Source organism: Acomys minous (assembly GCF_964271855.1).
Source record: "Acomys minous genome assembly, chromosome: 4".
Classification (NCBI taxonomy): Eukaryota; Metazoa; Chordata; class Mammalia; order Rodentia; family Muridae; genus Acomys; species Acomys minous.
In genome coordinates this window covers 22,332,612-22,349,052 of record NC_140486.1, presented here as the reverse complement: position 1 = coordinate 22,349,052, position 16,441 = coordinate 22,332,612, and the positions used below count along the sequence as shown (strand labels likewise).

Below are 16,441 nucleotides of genomic sequence, written 5' to 3'. Positions count from 1 at the left end.
GGGAGATCGGGACTGGGAGGGGGCAAGTCCCAAGACTAAAGCTCCAGAGTACACTGTGTGGGTTTGCCCCTTAGCTGGGCAGGATCTAGAGGAGAAGGGGCAATGCTGGAACTGCAGAGATCTGGAAGAGCCCAGAGCTAAGAGCTGATCGCTGTTAGTCTAGAAAGGTTTTGAGTGGGCCTCTGGGAACCTGTGCAGAGGACCGGTGTGCTGCTGTCTACGGTAGCCGGAAGTGAAGCTTGGATTTTGCCATGAGCTTAGGAAGAGAGGGCCATGGAGGTACTCCCACACCTGAGTTCACACACTCAGTCTCTCTGTTCCAGGGGCGATGGTGTCCGTGATCCAGCCCCCCTGCAGATGTTCAAGGACTTTACAACCTCTTCCACTCTCATTTGCATCTTCAGCTTTTCCCAAGCATCTGTGAAACCATTAAAGCAGGCAGTGGTATCTCTCGCTGTACGGCAGAACAAAAATCCTGACAGCTCGGCTGTCTTCTTCTCTGTCTCTGTCGTGAAGATGACATAACATCACAGAGGGGTCAGATAGTCAGGTATCTTTTTCAAATGCAGACATAAAAAATGGAAACCACTCACAGAAAATTATTGTTGTTGTTATTGTTATTGTTGCCTTTTGACACAGGTTTTTTTTGTGTAACCCTGGCTGTTTTGGACTGGCCTCAAATTCAGAGACCTACCTGCCTCGGCCTCCCAAGTGCTGGGATTAAAGGCATGCCCGGTATCACAGCAAATAAATTTAACAACCTAAGTTGTGCTGCCACGCTCTTCTGCAGAGCTCTCTCAGGGACAGCTGGTGGAGTTAGCGCTCGCCTGGTTGCAAGTCCCAGCTCTCTGTGCACAGCAAGCTACTGTGTCCTCATCCACTGGTGAGAGAAGGACAGTGCATGGGGTGCTGCGTCTGCAGGAAATGTTCCTGGAGAGCAATGGCAGTGAGCTGGCCACGGCCTCAGTAGAGTTTCTTCAGGTCAGCAGAGTGTCAGAGACAGGCCAGAGGTAAGGGGTCCTGGTGTGAGCCTGGTCACTGGAGGGGTTCCTTGTTGCTAGAGTGCCAGGTGTTGAGTGTGCTGAAGAGTAGTGTCTGCTGAGCTGCCTGGGGCCTTTTGAGGCTTACCTTGCCTTGTAGGCTTTCTGTCCTTGTTCCCAACTGGTGCAGGTTCCCGCTCCCTGGGCCTTGCTGGTTACACCCTGGTAATGGATTCTGTTCTCAGAACGTTGGGCAGGAGTGTCTCCATCTTTCCCCCTTTGTTTTTGTTCTAAGTGTTTGTGTTTACTACAGTGTCTCTTTCCAACTACTCTTCTCAAAGTCAGTCTTCTCCCTTCCAGCTCGGCCTGAGCCTCCCATCCCCTCAGTGCTGACCTGTGGAGGTCTCCGGGCCTTTCTTGTGATCATGCCTTCTTGTCCAAGGCCCTTGTCTGCCCTACAGCATGTTCTTTTCTCTTGGTTCCCTTCCTAGTGACAGCCCCTGCTCATTCCTAACCCTCCAGCTGTGAGCGGTGATGTGTCCCTCTCTCAGAAGGTTCTTTTTATAACACACATTTATTTTGTGTGTGTATGCACAGGTGTTGAGGTCGGAGGACTGTGGGAGTCTGGTCACTCCTTCCACCATGTAGGTTCTGGAAATTGAACTCAGAATGTTAGGCCTTGCTGCAAGCACCGTTACTTACTAAACCAGCACCCAGAATCTCAGAAGGTTCTTTTTCAGTACTGAAGTAGCTCTTAATGCTCCCAGGTCTGGATCTCTGATGTGGCTCTCTCTCCAATCCCAGGCTTGACCAACTATCTGTTTACCACCTGTTAGACCTTCGAGGCCTTTCACAGTGTACCTAAAACATAACTTTTTAAAAAACTCAGCCTCTACAGGACATCAGGCAAATCCTCTACCACTGAGCTGCACCCCCAACCCCAAGTGTGACGAGTCCTCTATGTTCCTAACTCTACTTTTCTCCAAACCTCCCCTAGTTAGTAGTGGGGAATTTTCTTCTGCCAGGTGCCCATGCCAAAGAGTACGGACAGATGCTTAATTCATCCCCCTCCCATTGTCACCTACGTCAGCCTGCCCACAAAGGCTCCCAGCAGCTCCCCACCTTTGAGAACTGCCAAATCCACCCATCTTCCCTTTCCTCCTTCACAGCCCAAGCCCAGGGCCCATATCTGTTCCATGGAGTCTTGTAGGACTGCTTCTAAGATTTCAGAATGACCCATTTACAATATGTTTACCACGTGACTCTCGCCTTCAAACCTCCTGGTGTCTTGTCACATACCTGGTAATTTCTAGCTCTCAGCATGAGCCCAGGCCTTCCAATCTGTTCTGTGGTCTTGGTTCTCCCCTATCCTCGCTCCATAGAAGACTGCATCAAAGACTTGATTGGGCAGTTTACAAATGGTCAAAGGGTATAGCTTTCCTGAGGAGTAAGGGAAACAGAAACCTATTTCGTCCATCACTGGCATCACTAGACAGTAGAGGTCTGTCCTGGAGATGGATACACAAGCACCCATTTGTGCTGATAGGAGCTGAGGATAATATATCAAGGAATACCAAAGAACCTTAATATTTTCACAGCCTTTAAGCTTCATAGATGATGTTTAGAATAATTGGTTAGCTACAGAGACATGTGTCTATAACTATCGAGAAGTTGAAATAATGTAAATGGTTAATAGAAGATAAATTCTAGCCCACTTATGCAATGAATATTCTGTAAAATGTCTCTGTCAACATATATTGTATACATTACAAGTAAAAATAATTGTTTTTATAAATATAAGTAAAAATGAACATCTATACTGAAAAAAGAAGTGGTATGAAGCATAGCTTTAGACTTGGCCACTGTTCAGTAGATGAGGTTAGAAGCAATCATTATTCTGTTTTGAAGTAAGCATTTGTTTTTAATTTTTACATTGATTGGGGAGATGTTTGTGTGCTTGCGTGTGCCGTGGTGTGTGAGTGGAGGTCAGAAGACAATTTGTGGAGGTCAGTTCTCTTTTTTAAGCTGAGGCATTTGGCTTGGCAGCAGGGACAATACCCACTCTCCTTGTTACTTTTCCTTTGGGGGTAGGGGGAGGACAGGGTTTCACTTGTAGCCTTGGCTGTCCTGGAACTCACTATGTAGAACAGGCTGGCCCTAAACTCACAGAGCTTTGCCTGCTTCTACTTCCTAAGTGCTGGGATTAAAGGTATACACCAGCATACCTGGCCCTGTTACATACAGTAAACCAAGAGAAGTAAATGTAGGCCAGATACTCTAGAGGTGCCATCTTGGGGATGGATGGGTGTGAGCACTTCATCCCGATTGTTGCCGTGTGACTACTTGGCAGGGCTTACTGATGTTTCTGGTGCCCACATACACATAGATGATTGGCATAGTTACTGTGTACCAAGGATTTCTGAAAAAAAGCAAAACAAAAACAAAACAAAACAAAAAAACCAAGGCTCCCATGATGTGTAACTGGCGGCTTCTGTTCCCAGGGAGCCTTTGGAGGATAAAAAACACTCACTCCTTTAAGAAAACCCAAAGCATTATGGGTTAGATACACCTGCAAGTAAAGGCCGTGTCAATTAATTAAAAAAAAAATAATAATATCGAACCTAATGTTTTCACTAGATTTACTAATCATTTTCTTCAAACTGGCAATCTTGATGGCCATCAGCTGGTAAATGGGTCAGTGAACTAGGGTATAGCTATAGAAGTAGGACATTCTCTGAAGTTAAGCAGGAATACACAGGAGAATTAGCCGTGTATTGGGCTGGGTGCCTGTTATGCTGTGGGGTGGCCCATTTCCATGACAGGTACACAAAGCAAATGGAGAGGTATGGAAAAGAGGGTGTGGGTGGGCAGGGCTTGACATAAAGGACTCACAGGAATATGGAGAGTAACATACCTGTTCTGTATCTTGACTGACATGACCTAACTTAACTGTGTCCATGTTTTTTTTTTAAAAAACATTTAATTTATATATGTCTGTGCATGTGCCCCAGTGAGGACAGAAGAAGTTGCAGGCAGTTGTGAGCTGCCTGATCTGGAGACTGGGAGTTGCACCCCTGTCCACCGCAAGAGCAGCAAGTATTCTTAACCACTGAGCCAGTCTTGCACAGCCCACGGTAACCTTGACCTCCCTCTTTTGTCTCCCAATTGCTGGGATGAAAAGTGAGCTATGATGCTTAGCACTGCACAAAATAGAAAACTGTGCCTCAAAAAACCTAACTTACTTTTTTTTTAGACAATAGATCAGAAAAGGTTTTCTGTGCATGAATGCTGCACATGTCACAAAATCTAAACACAAAAGAATACAGTGGAGTCTTATTTCTATTTTTATATGTCTTAAGATTCTTTAGATAAAAGCCCTGTAGTAGTCCCACCTCCGTGGCTTCCCTTCTGTGTTTTGTTACCTGTGGTCAACTGCAGCATGAAAACATCAGGTGGAAAATTCTAGGTATGAACAACTCATAAGTCCCATGATGAAGTCTTGTGCCGTCCCACGCAGGAGCAGCTGAACCATCCCTTTGTCTCATGTGCCCTCCGCAGCTGCTGCCCACATGACTCACTCAGTGCCACCAACTGCCTTGGTGATCAGACTGCAGTGCTCATGTTTAACTGACACTCTTTCAGCACTGCTGATCTCAGAGCACATGGGTAAGGTGCTCCCAGTTCCAATAAGCCAAAGAACGGCCATGACACATTCTTTAAATGCACATACTCTCAGAACTTTCAGGAGCATGTGTTACAGCTGTTGTTTTATTAGTTCATCTCTTACTCTACTTAGCTTGTACACTTAACACAAGCGGACATGTATAGCTTGCCCCTGGCTTACTGTGGTTTGCCATAAGCTTTCAGCTTTGTAATGGGTTTGTGAGGTTATTAAGTTCGTTTTCTACTTTTGGACAGTTCATTGTAAGTCAAAGATCGACTGCCTGTAAAGAAAAGAGCAGCCCCCACACAGCCTCTGTTCAGGCATCCTTTGGGAGACTTGGGAAGCTTTGGGGGAGCTGGGGGTTTGGAGGGAAGACCGACTGTGTAGTGGCCCAGATCTTGAGTAGACAGGTCCAGAGTTTAGATGTTAGCAATGGGGGCTGCTGCTGTGATGTGGTTGCTTTCTCGGAAAGCATTGAGCTGGAGCTGCAGGGGTGTGTCAGTGTGCCTTGGGAACAACCGGCACCCTTTAGTCAGTTGGCATGCCACTATTTCTTAATGACTGTCACGGGGGCTTCTTGAACATTGGCGGAGCATGGGCCTGCCTTGTTTTCATTAAATTGTGAAACCCATGTTTTCATTTAATCCTGAAAGGAGTTTTGGTCATCCTCTGTGCTAGTGGGAGAAGGCAGTGGAGTGGCTGCCTTTAGATTGGCCTGTCCTACCACACCTGGTTATTTGCTGCTGAGGTACACACCAAGTGAGCATGCTACCAAGTGAGCCACGTCCCCAGCCTTGTATGTCATCTTGAAGTACAGTTCAGTTTTACATGTTTTCCTGACCTCACAGGTTGCTAGCTCTGTGAAAATAGACTCAGCAGGCTGCTGCTCACCTCCATCCCCTGAGGGCATCCCCACTGGCACTTCTTTATTAAGGATTGCTTTTGATGTTAATATATTGGTGTGATGAGGGAGAAAACACCGAAGCCGTTGCCATGGGAAGAGTCCAGGCTCCCTGTCCCTGTGCTGTCTGCTGTGTTGCGCTGTCACGTTGACTTCCCTTCTCTGTCATTTGACAGAGCTTTTAGAAAGCTGTCTTGTGTGTCTTAGCTCCAGGTTCATCTGACGTGTACAAGATTTATAGAGAAATTAGGTCTTTGGCTTTTTAAATACTGTTATTAAAACAACTATTTGTTGATGATTCTGTGCTTAAAGCTTCATTCTGAAGAGGTTATTTGTTCCCTCTTAGTCTTTGGCTACATGAGTGGATGAAGTAGGGATTACTAATGGTTTGCTCTGTGTAATCAAAATTTGCTATGGTATATGCTTATAATCCCAGAACTTGGAAGGAGAATCATGCATTTGAGACCAGCCCAGACTACATAGCAAGAGCTTATTGTCTCAAAAGAAAATAAGAATTATGAGGGGGGAAAACCCCTTGGAGATGTCTTAGCTGCTTTTCTGTTGCTGCGACAAAACACCATGACCAAGTCAGCTTACAGAAGAGAGCATTATGATTGGGCTCATGGTTGATATGGTGGGAGCCAGGATCAGCTGAGAGGTCACATCTTGATCCATATTTAGGGGTCAGAGAAAGGCACACTGGAAGGGCACCTGAAACGTCAAAGCCCACCCCCAGGGATGGCATGTCTTCTAATCTTTACCAGACAGTTCCACCAGTTGGGGACCAAGTATTCAAACAGGTATCCCAGATGCCTGTGGGGCCATTCTCATCCAGAGCGCCAAGGAGAGATGGCAGCTTGTCTGTGCCAGAGGCAGTAGATGTGTATACTTTATTCTCGCTTTCCCCATGAAATCTTGCCCACAAAAATACTTTTAGTGTGAAATGGAGATGAGAATTCTCTCCTTCACCTTTGTGTGGGCTCAAGGCTCTTCTGAACCCCCACCAAACTTTTCTGCTTGGTTAGAAATCCAGCTGTGGCAGTGAACATTGTTAACCCTAGCACTGGGGAGGCCGAAGCGGGAGGAGCGCCATGAGGTTAGGGCCAGCCTGAGCAACATATCTTATTTCATAAACAGAACAAGCCTGACCCCCACTGTGCTGGTGTAGCCCAAGATAAGTAGAGAGGATTTCCCAGTGTTCCCACAGCACTGCGCAAGGAAGGCACTGTGGTGACTTTAGTTCACAACTGGGGAAGGAGTGGCTTTGTCAGCCAAGTACAAATCTGCCTGGGACACAGCTTCCAATCAGAGAGATGGGTGCCAGCCCTACTTTGGTTCTATAGAGCCAGACTGTCACCAGTTAAATGCGTTTGATGTTTATATACATCAGATGATTAAGTTTTAAAAAGTGTTTTCTATTGTTGGTGCTGTCAATAGTAATGTATCTCGCATGAGAACTGATTCTCCACAGCCTGACTTACTGAAGACTGAGACAAATTTGGTTCCTTTTTGGAGAATAACAGCCCTTAGAGTTTAATTTCCTTGTGATACGGCAGTGTTTGATTTTGGACTACTTGGACATGCCCAAGGCTTTCTCTTAAAGCTTAACCTCACTTTGCTTCAAGGGTCCTGCACAGAGGGACATCTGACTGGCAGGACTGTGTCCCTAGATGTAACAGGACGGTTTGTTATCAAGTATGATAGCTCATATGTAAATACCCTCTCATATACATTAAAAGGCAGCCCACTGGAAATGCCCTTCAAGCTTCTGTGTTCCCAGGAGAACTACAAGCAGCATGCAAAAACAGGGTCTACTAGAAAACCCCTCTTAGAGAATGAGTGGGCACTTAATCATCGAAGAGCAAACAAAGGTTTGAAACATTTAAAATCAGCCAGTGGGGCTGGAGAGATGGCTCAGAGGTTAAGAGCACTATCTGCTCTTCCAGAGGCCCTGAGTTCAATTCCCAGCAACCACATGGTGGCTCACAACCATCTATAATGTGATCTGATGCCCTCTTCTGGTGTACAGGCAGAATACTGTGTACTTAATAAATAAACAAATCTTACATAAATAAATAAATAAATAAATAAATAAATAAATAAATCAGCCAGTGATTTAACATAGCTCATTGAGAAAGGGCAAATTTCCCACTGACAACAAATCAAGTGATCCTTTTACTTGGTAGTTATTGAAGTAGTTGGTGTTTTCACATTTTGTCTACTTTTAAAAACAGTAATTTTCAGCCAGGCTTGGTGGCATATGCCTATAATCCCAGTACTCTGGGCGGCAGAGGCAGGTGGATCTCTGTGAGTTTGAGGCCAGCCTGGGCTACAAAATGAGTCCAGGAGAGCCAAGGCTACACAGAGAAACCTTGTCTCAAAACAAAAACAAAAACAAACCCAACAACAACAAAAAACCCAAAATTCAGTAATTTTCTTAAAAATAAGATTTCTATTCTATAACAAATACCTAGATATTTGGGTTAGATCAGAAGTGTAAGTATTTAAGGAGATAAAAAATTACACCCCCTAAAATGAGCTGCTTCCTGGATGGCCCACTACTGTACTGTAATTGCGGTGTTTTGAGATTTTATCTAAATGTGTATGAGTGTTTTGCCTGAGTGTATGTCTGTGTGTCATGCGCATGCAGTGCCCACAGAGGTTAGAAGAGGGTGGCATATTCCCTGGAGCTGCATTTACAGATGGTTGTGAGCCACCCTTTGGGTCCTGGGAATTGAACCCTGGACCTTTTAACTACACAGTAGTTCTTAACCACAGAGCCACCTGTTCAGCCCTGTAATTATAGTTTTTCAAAGAACCTTACAGCTTTGTTAGTCTTTATGATGTTTTAGGGCTGCCATAGCTCAGTGGTAGAACAATTACTTGCTATGCCTGTGTCCCAGCATTGATCAGCAGTGCTGCAAAATACCAGTTTAAATATATGAGGTGATCCGGGCATAGTGGCTCACACCTGTAATCCCAGCACTCGGGAGGCAGAGGAAGGTGGATCGCTGTGAGTTCGAGGCCAGCCTGGTCTACAGAGTAAGTTCTAGGACAGTCAGAGCTACATAGTGAGACCCCGTTTCGGGGTGGGGGGGGGCGAAATCAGGTGATTTTTGCCTTCGCGATTTTAAGGGACCCTTTCTTCTCTCCTGCACAGCAAATGAAGAAGCACCCCTGCCGCCAGTGCGACAAGTCTTTCAGCTCTTCCCACAGCCTGTGCCGCCACAATCGTATCAAGCACAAAGGCATCAGGAAAGTTTACGCCTGCTCGTAAGTCGCTGTGTCTGCTACGGGTGCACAGAGAAGGGATTGTGGCCCAGAGAGCTTCTTGGGTTTTGCCACTTACTTTCGGTTCCTCCTCCGCTCTGGTGTCTCTATACTCTGCTTCAGTGGATTTGTTTCCATCATCACGTGTGAGAGTGGCATTCTTTACACACGCACACACTGTGTTTGTATTAGAGTGCACTGAGCTTGCCAGGTGCACAGGGAATGAGACACCCCACCCATAGTGATTGGACCGTGTGGATCCATGTCCATTTGGGGTTGATCTACAAACAAGGGGACCCTTTTATACACTTAGCTCCAGCTGATTTATTAATAGCCACAAACCTCAGGAGGAAGCCAATGTGATGCCGCAGTGAGGCAGAGTGCTTGCTTTATCAGCCTGACAATGCAAGATAAATCCCCTTAAGGGTCCACTTAAGGGTGAAAGGGAGCACTGACCCCCCAGGGTTGTCCCAGGCCCTATGCACACATCATGGTATGCACAAGCACTGTGCACGCACACTGATAGAGTCTCGCTCTTTAGCCTAAGCTGGTCTCCAACTCATAATCTTTCTGCCTTTGCTTCCTGCTTTTAGAATTACAAGCGTGTACCAGCACACTGGGTTGTTTCAGTGCCTTTCCTGACATCTGACACAAAGTGACCATAGTCACTATGGTCCTTGGCCTATCTAAACTTGTTTTTGGACTGTTTTCTTAGGAAAATAGTCATTTAAAGCCTTTCTAGGAAATCATTTTTTGTAGTGTACAAGACTTAAATAATTTACCTCTCATGGATAGCAAGCTTTCTTCATTTTAATCCAATGAGTGAATAAACATTGCCAGGTGCAGGCACAAGTTGAGCTTTGAGGAATCTAAGCCAACATTCCATCTTGACATGCAGAGGAGACAGAGGCTCAGAAGGGGTCACCGGCAGGCAGAGGCGTCGCTCACATACATTCCAAGGGCTGCTCTGAGCCACTGTTGAGAAAACTTAGAAAGTTCAGCACTCTCTAGTTTTGTTTTAAGATTGAGGCCATCTAGAATTACAAATTAAATAATGCTTAGGCAAACCTAGGTAAACAGATATTCTGCCTGAACCAAAGTAGGCTGCTCCTGTGAAGGCATAAAAGCCACCGAGGGCTGGAAAGAGGGTACGGCATTTAGGCGCCCATGCTCCTCTTCCACAGCCTCCGCTACATCCAGCTCCAGGCTGTGCCTGTGTACATGGAGCACGCTACGTACACAGACTTTTTTAAAAATTTAATTTAATTTAATTTAATTTTTACAAAAGCATTTACAAAAGCCTAGGGGTAGGACCTTTTCACAATAGGGAGTGGGAGTCACAGCAGCACTGTTTACTTTATTTGGAGGCCCCAGTGTTAGTTTGCCTTTCTGAGCCTCACACGTGTGCTGTTATCCAGGCCCCTCTGCAGTGAGCAGCCCCTGACAGCCATAGCTCCCGTCTCTGTCTTGTGCTCGCAGACATTGCGCGGACTCGCGGCGGACCTTCACGAAGCGGCTGCTGCTAGAGAAGCACGTACAGCTGATGCACGGGATCAAGGACCCTGACGTAAAAGAGCTGACTGACACGACCAATGAGGAGGAGGAGGAGGAAGAGGAGGAGACGGAGATAAAGGAAGATGCCAAGGTCAGACAGCTCAGCTCTGTTCCTTCCCTGTCACCCTTGCCAGCGTGTGTTCCCTATTCATTCTCATCTGCATTTTGTGTGGTCGTAGCTTAAGGGGTCAGATCATGTCAAGCACCACAGTAATCCCCTCGCAGCCCTTCCCAGCTCCTAACTGCTCCTGACAGGTATCACTTCATCTAAGTCATAAAATTACACATGGACTTAGGGGAGTTATCTCTTTGATGCTCGTCGCTGCCTGCGTCAGCAGTGGCAGGTGTCAAAAGGACTCTTTCATTCCCTTCGGAATGGTAGAAGATCAGACCCCATGCCCAAGCCACATTCTCTGTATGTGTAGTAAGCCTCAGTCAGCTGACAGTGTGTATACACAGGGGCTCACGCACGAAGCACTGAGTGTTCTGCTTGCTGTTGGAGTTACGGAAAGCGGTATACAGCAGTTATTGCTGGCTTAGGTGCCATGCAAATCTATAAGAGGCTAACATGGTTTCCCAAGACACACATTAACAGTTAATCACTGAGTGTGCACCTTAGCTCAGAGACAGCGTGAGACAGCGTCAGGTAGGCGTGGCATTAGGACAGGCCTTCCCCACAGGAACTTGACTATATGCTGACGTAGCTGCAGGTGTAGGCCATGAGATCGGTGCTGTGGTGCACAGGGTGCAGAAGAGGAAGAGACATGTGGGATTTAGAAAGCAAGGGAGAAGGAAACAGGCATCTCCAGAGGGCCCACAGGGTGACAGGGAGGGCCAGAAGGGCAGTTGCCAGGCACAAGAGCAGGTGCAGGATCCATGGAGTCTTTTAGTAATCTGTCCAGTCACAGTGAAAGCACATGCCCATGGCCTCTCCCGTGAGGTGCTCTACTCCGCCTCCCCTGGCCTAAGTGTGCTGTATTTCCCGTCTCAGTCCAACCTGGCATCCTCCAAGCGTACATGCCTTGCTCCCGCCTGGCTTTTCCCACTCAGCTTCTGTTAACTGAGGCAGATGCACTCATCGCCTGCCGTAATGGCCTCACCATGACCGTGCATGTCCTTAGGACCCTTGCCAGTGTTTTCCCACATGAGCCCTTTGCCTGTCCTCGCTTTGTCTTCCGAAGGCCACAAAGGCACTGCTATGCGCAGTGACTCCTGGAGACAAAGAAATCAGAGAAATGCTTCCTATTTGTGGGGTGATGGTACAGTGTGAATTCACACCATGAAGGCCTCCAATCCAGCGTCTGCTTTCCTTGCAGCCTCAGCCTTCCCTGCCAGGCATAGAACTCACCATCTCCCGAGGTATCATTTTGTTTGCTTTGTCTTGGTTTCCCCCAACCAAGGTTCCCAGTCCCAAGCGGAAGTTGGAAGAACCGGTTTTAGAATTCAGGCCTCCCAGAGGAGCCATCACCCAGCCGCTGAAGAAACTGAAAATCAACGTCTTCAAGGTTCATAAGTGCGCCGTGTGCGGCTTCACCACCGAGAACCTGCTGCAGTTCCATGAGCACATCCCCCAGCACAAGTCGGACGGCTCCTCCCACCAGTGCCGGGAGTGCGGCCTCTGCTACACGTCCCACGTCTCCCTGTCCAGGCACCTCTTCATCGTGCACAAGCTGAAGGAGCCTCAGCCTGTGTCCAAGCAGAATGGGGCTGGGGAAGACAGCCAGCAGGAGAGTAAGCCCAGCCCCGAGGACGAGGCCGCAGAGGGCGCAGCGTCAGACAGGAAGTGCAAAGTGTGCGCCAAGACTTTTGAAACGGAAGCTGCCTTAAACACACATATGAGGACACACGGCATGGCCTTCATCAAATCCAAAAGAATGAGTTCAGCTGAAAAATAGCCACAGAGCTTCCACGGAAAAAAAAAACCCAATCCACATAGGAATTGAAAACAAGACATTTTTGTTACCAAAAGTTTGCAGTATAACAGAATTAACAGTACTGTCTCGGCTGTCACAATATGTTCTCTGTCCTATTCCCTTCCTCCTCAGATGTATCCCTCCCCATAAGTATTAAGGCAGTATTTGAGTTTTGAAGAATTTGTATATATTTAAATAACTTTTTATACTCTTTGTTACATGTTTGTATCAGTATTTGGTGGAAAATGTTTTGAGGGTTTTTTTTGTGTGTGTTAGGATTTTACTTTTTTGTACTGTTTCTTTAAAATGGAGTTCTTAGTACCAGGGGCAGTTCCTGAATTCAAACCAACCATTTTGTATGTTACAAATTTGAATGAGTTCAGTAATTACAGGCTATCATGCCTTTTTTAGTGTTTTTAATTTTTAGAACTCACCACATAAATTGTAGGTGATTGTGGGTCTTACAACACTAGCAACTTTAAAGTGTCTTAGCACTCTGTGTGCCTGCTCCTAGCAACCGAGGGCTTCAAGGACAACAGCAACCGGGTGAGGGCATGGTCTGAGCCACCTCAGACAGCATCTAAAACAGCCTTGCAGACCTCTTCTTCCTCCACAGTGAGTAAAGGAGGCTGGGAATCCAGTAAGGCATCCAGGCATCCCTGATTCCATGGGAGAGTGAGGAAGAAGGGATTCATAAAGGGGAAAATGGAGCTGGCGATTTTTTTCTGAGTGAATTTGCAAGACCAACTTACAGGGCACGAGGAGACACGCTAGGATAAGGGCAGCCTGTGGTTAAAGTTGAAAGTCACAGGTAGACCTGTAGCTTTCAAGTCAGGTTTTGTCATGGAATTCACCAACTATTTCTGAGACACACATAATAAGAGCATCAAGTATTTCTCTGGCTCTTGATAGGAACAAAAAGGCATGATTGACTTGACCCTTTACCGTCTACACAGTCAGCGTTTCCTGTTCTGGGTGCTACTGCCAAATGTTCTGGTACTTAGAGTCGGGATGCACAGCCTCACCACCGACCTAGCAATGCAGCAGCCTGTACTCTGCAATTGGCCATAGACGAACCACCAGGCGTCTAGAGTCATTTCTGCCCCCCTCACGGCCGCCTGCCTGGAGCACTGCCCAGGTGCTCTCTGGTCACTTCCCTGTATAGTTCTCTGGGAAAGCTATATATCTTGGTTGTTGTTTTGTGTTTTCCGTTGCATTTTACATCTTGTATTTATATCCCAATATGTTTTGTACTTTTTCGTTGTGTTTTTCTAAGCGAAGAAATTCATTTGTGTATATAGATACTTGCATGCTAGACTTTAGTCCTGTTCAGTCCCTCGAAAGGTCTTGCTGCTGTTGGGTGTGCACACTACATCCATTGTGACTGTAATCAACCCATTTCACATGTAAATAAACGAGGAACATCTGGCCCTTGAGGTTCTTCAAGAAAGTTATTGGTGGGTCTCTGACATGGAATTTGGGAAGTGACTCATTACCAGGACAGGCTACCGAATCTTGCAGAATTCTTTTCACTCCGAAGAATGGCTTACTCATTCTCACCAGTGACCAGCTAGCTACTCTGCCACTGTCTGTTGACCACATCGGTACAATTCAAGGGTGTGAGAATATTCCTCAACTTGAAGTTTGAATTGCTGTCACTTGCTACATCTGTATTGCTCCCACTTGTGTTCATGGCACTTTCACACGTTCCTGCATTTGAACCTTGCAATAAGCCTGCGTGGTGGCCACGCAGGTCTGTACAGCCTACAGTCGAGGAAGCTGAGCTCAGGTCCAGCTCCTCGCCTGAGCCCTCATAGCTGGTAAGTGGCTTTGCATATTAGAACCCAAATATTTTGCTCTCAATCTAGTACTTGCTCTTTGTGGTTATGTATATACTGACAAATATTCATTTATTCAATAAATAAAGTTATGTGCAAAGTACAGTCAAACTTCTGTTTGGGGCACTATGGCTTTTTAGAACCTATTTTTACTTACGTGTTTGTGTGGGTCTGCATGAGGGTAGCACACAGGCGGGTAGCAACGGGTGCTGGGGAAGCCAGCCATGTCAGTCTATGTAGCTAGAGTTCCTGGGGGCTGCAAACCACTTACCTGGCATGGCGCTGGGCACCAGACACAGGGTCTCTGCAGAGCCTGAAGCACTATAAGCTCTGAAGCACTATAAACCATCTCCAGCCTGCACTGCGGCTTTTATAAGATAACCCGGAAGTGTTTCTACTTTTAAATAACCAGAATCATTAAAGAATGTGCAATTAAGATTTGCTGAGTGTTTAAGGGCCAAAGGAATGGCGCATTAAAATGCCCCGAGGTTCAAAACAGAAATGGAAGTCCTGTACCCACAGGGAAGCCTGGCCAGTCAGTGCCTCTGAAGAAGGTTTAGGGACAGATCTTGAGGAAGTTTCCCAGATTACAGTGGCAATTAGTTGCTGTAGTCTGTGGCAGTCAGGGAAGAAATTAAGAAGGCTTAGACAAGAGGATCAAATGCTGGCTTAGTAGACATTCCAGATAGAGGACTAGAGTCCTGGAAAAGACAGAGCGGACCATTCCTGACCATTAGTTAAGTCATACACGTTTGAGTTAACACAGTGCTGACCAAGAATCCATATGCTGGCACTCGGTCCCTATCCATCATCCACTGGTTACTGCATGCTAAGTGTAGGTATTTGAGAGAGAAGATATAACAACTAAGTGTGCATGGCTTTCTGTTGTTTTGTTTTGTTAATTTCCAGTATCCATATGAGCTGACTAAGGGAGATGTGGCTCCCTACCATCTGACCCCCATTTTCCCACTGGTTCAAAAACTGAAAGGTGAGCCAGGCATAGTGGCGCACACCTGTAGTCCCAGCACTTGGAAGGCAGAGGCAGGGGGATCGCTGTGAGTTCGAGGCCAGCCTGGTCTACAAAGTGAGCCCAGGACAGCCAAGGCTACACAGGGAAACCCTGTCTTGGGAAAGAAGCAAAGCAAAACAAAACAAAACTGAAAGGGGAGTGTGCAGTTAAGTGCAGTGGCCCAGACATAACAGTGAGGAAAAGTAATGTGTCCCTAACTCAATGACCAAAACCAGGCACGTGATCCCTAGAAAGGCAGGAAGAGCTACCTTCCCATGTGCTTAAAAGGCTGATAAATAGGTAGGCAGCACAGTGGCAAGCTCAGTATAAGGACTGGACACAGGATGTGGCAACAGCTGGCCAGAGGCTTCTGCTAGTTACTAGGCAAATGTCTAAGGTAGGAAGGAGAGGGCTTTATACAACTGCGAAAAAAGAAGCTGAATCAGGAGTTTCAAACTCAGTATTTCTCCTGGAGATTTAGGTTGGATAACACATATAAGACATTGAAGGGTTGTCTCTAGTTTGGCAACTTTGTTTTATCAGTAATAGTAACAATACCACCCAAGGAAGAATAGTAACAAAATTACACCAAACTACAGGCTTGCTGAGTCAACATTTTCAGCAGATCCCTTCTGCCCACAGTGTGAAGTTTGAAGACACCTTCACACCTGCTGTGGCTTTGACAGATCATCACCAGCTTCTCTGGGCTTGTGTGATCCCATTTTGGATCTGACCAACAGTGAAATTCCTACTTGACAACTTGGAGCAGCCAGTATGAACATAAAATAGGCTCATTCTATGAGCACTTAAAAAATAATGCCCACTTGGAAGGGGAAGTGAAATGTCCTGAGGAACTCACTATGACTTGTAGGTATCATAACCCAGGACCACGGTCTGATAATACACTGTGCCAGATGCATGGGCAATCTCGTGCTGTGGTGCAAGCTCTGAACCTCAGATCTTCTGGTAAAACCTTGGCTCCTCTTCAAGCGTCCTTAAGCTCGACCCTCCTTAAATGGCTCCTTTGACCTTCGTCTCCTTGGTGCTCCCCCCACTGTGAGCCTCACCCCATTACAAGTCAGTTGTGAGCATATGGGTGTGATTACAAAACCCGTAGATGCACAAAACACGAGTAGGGATTCAAAGCCACAATAGAAAACCACTAGACCACAAAGGAAGACAGGGGGAGGAAGATGGTGAAGTAGAACGAATCCACAAGGCAGAAAACAAACCTGGCCCGCCGCAACCTCAACTTCTCAGCTATCACTGCGGCTCTATGTGCAGACGTTATATTCCCCAATGAAACAGCCAG

At 46.4% G+C, this 16,441-nt stretch overlaps 1 protein-coding gene across 11 annotated transcripts in view; it reads left to right on the top strand.

The window, feature by feature from the left end:
- ZNF532 (zinc finger protein 532) overlaps positions 1–14,225 on the top strand; it is a 116,755-nt gene extending 102,530 nt beyond the window's left edge. For all 11 annotated transcript variants that reach the window (XM_084779943.1, XM_084779947.1, XM_084779941.1 and 8 more), the window contains 3 exons: positions 8,706–8,818; positions 10,295–10,460; positions 11,770–14,225. In XM_084779943.1, coding sequence (XP_084636069.1) covers positions 8,706–8,818; positions 10,295–10,460; positions 11,770–12,264 — 774 coding nt within the window. In that variant the 3' untranslated portion in view covers positions 12,265–14,225. The remainder of the gene's footprint in view (positions 1–8,705; positions 8,819–10,294; positions 10,461–11,769) is intronic.
- The last annotated feature ends 2,216 nt before the right edge of the window (positions 14,226–16,441 follow it).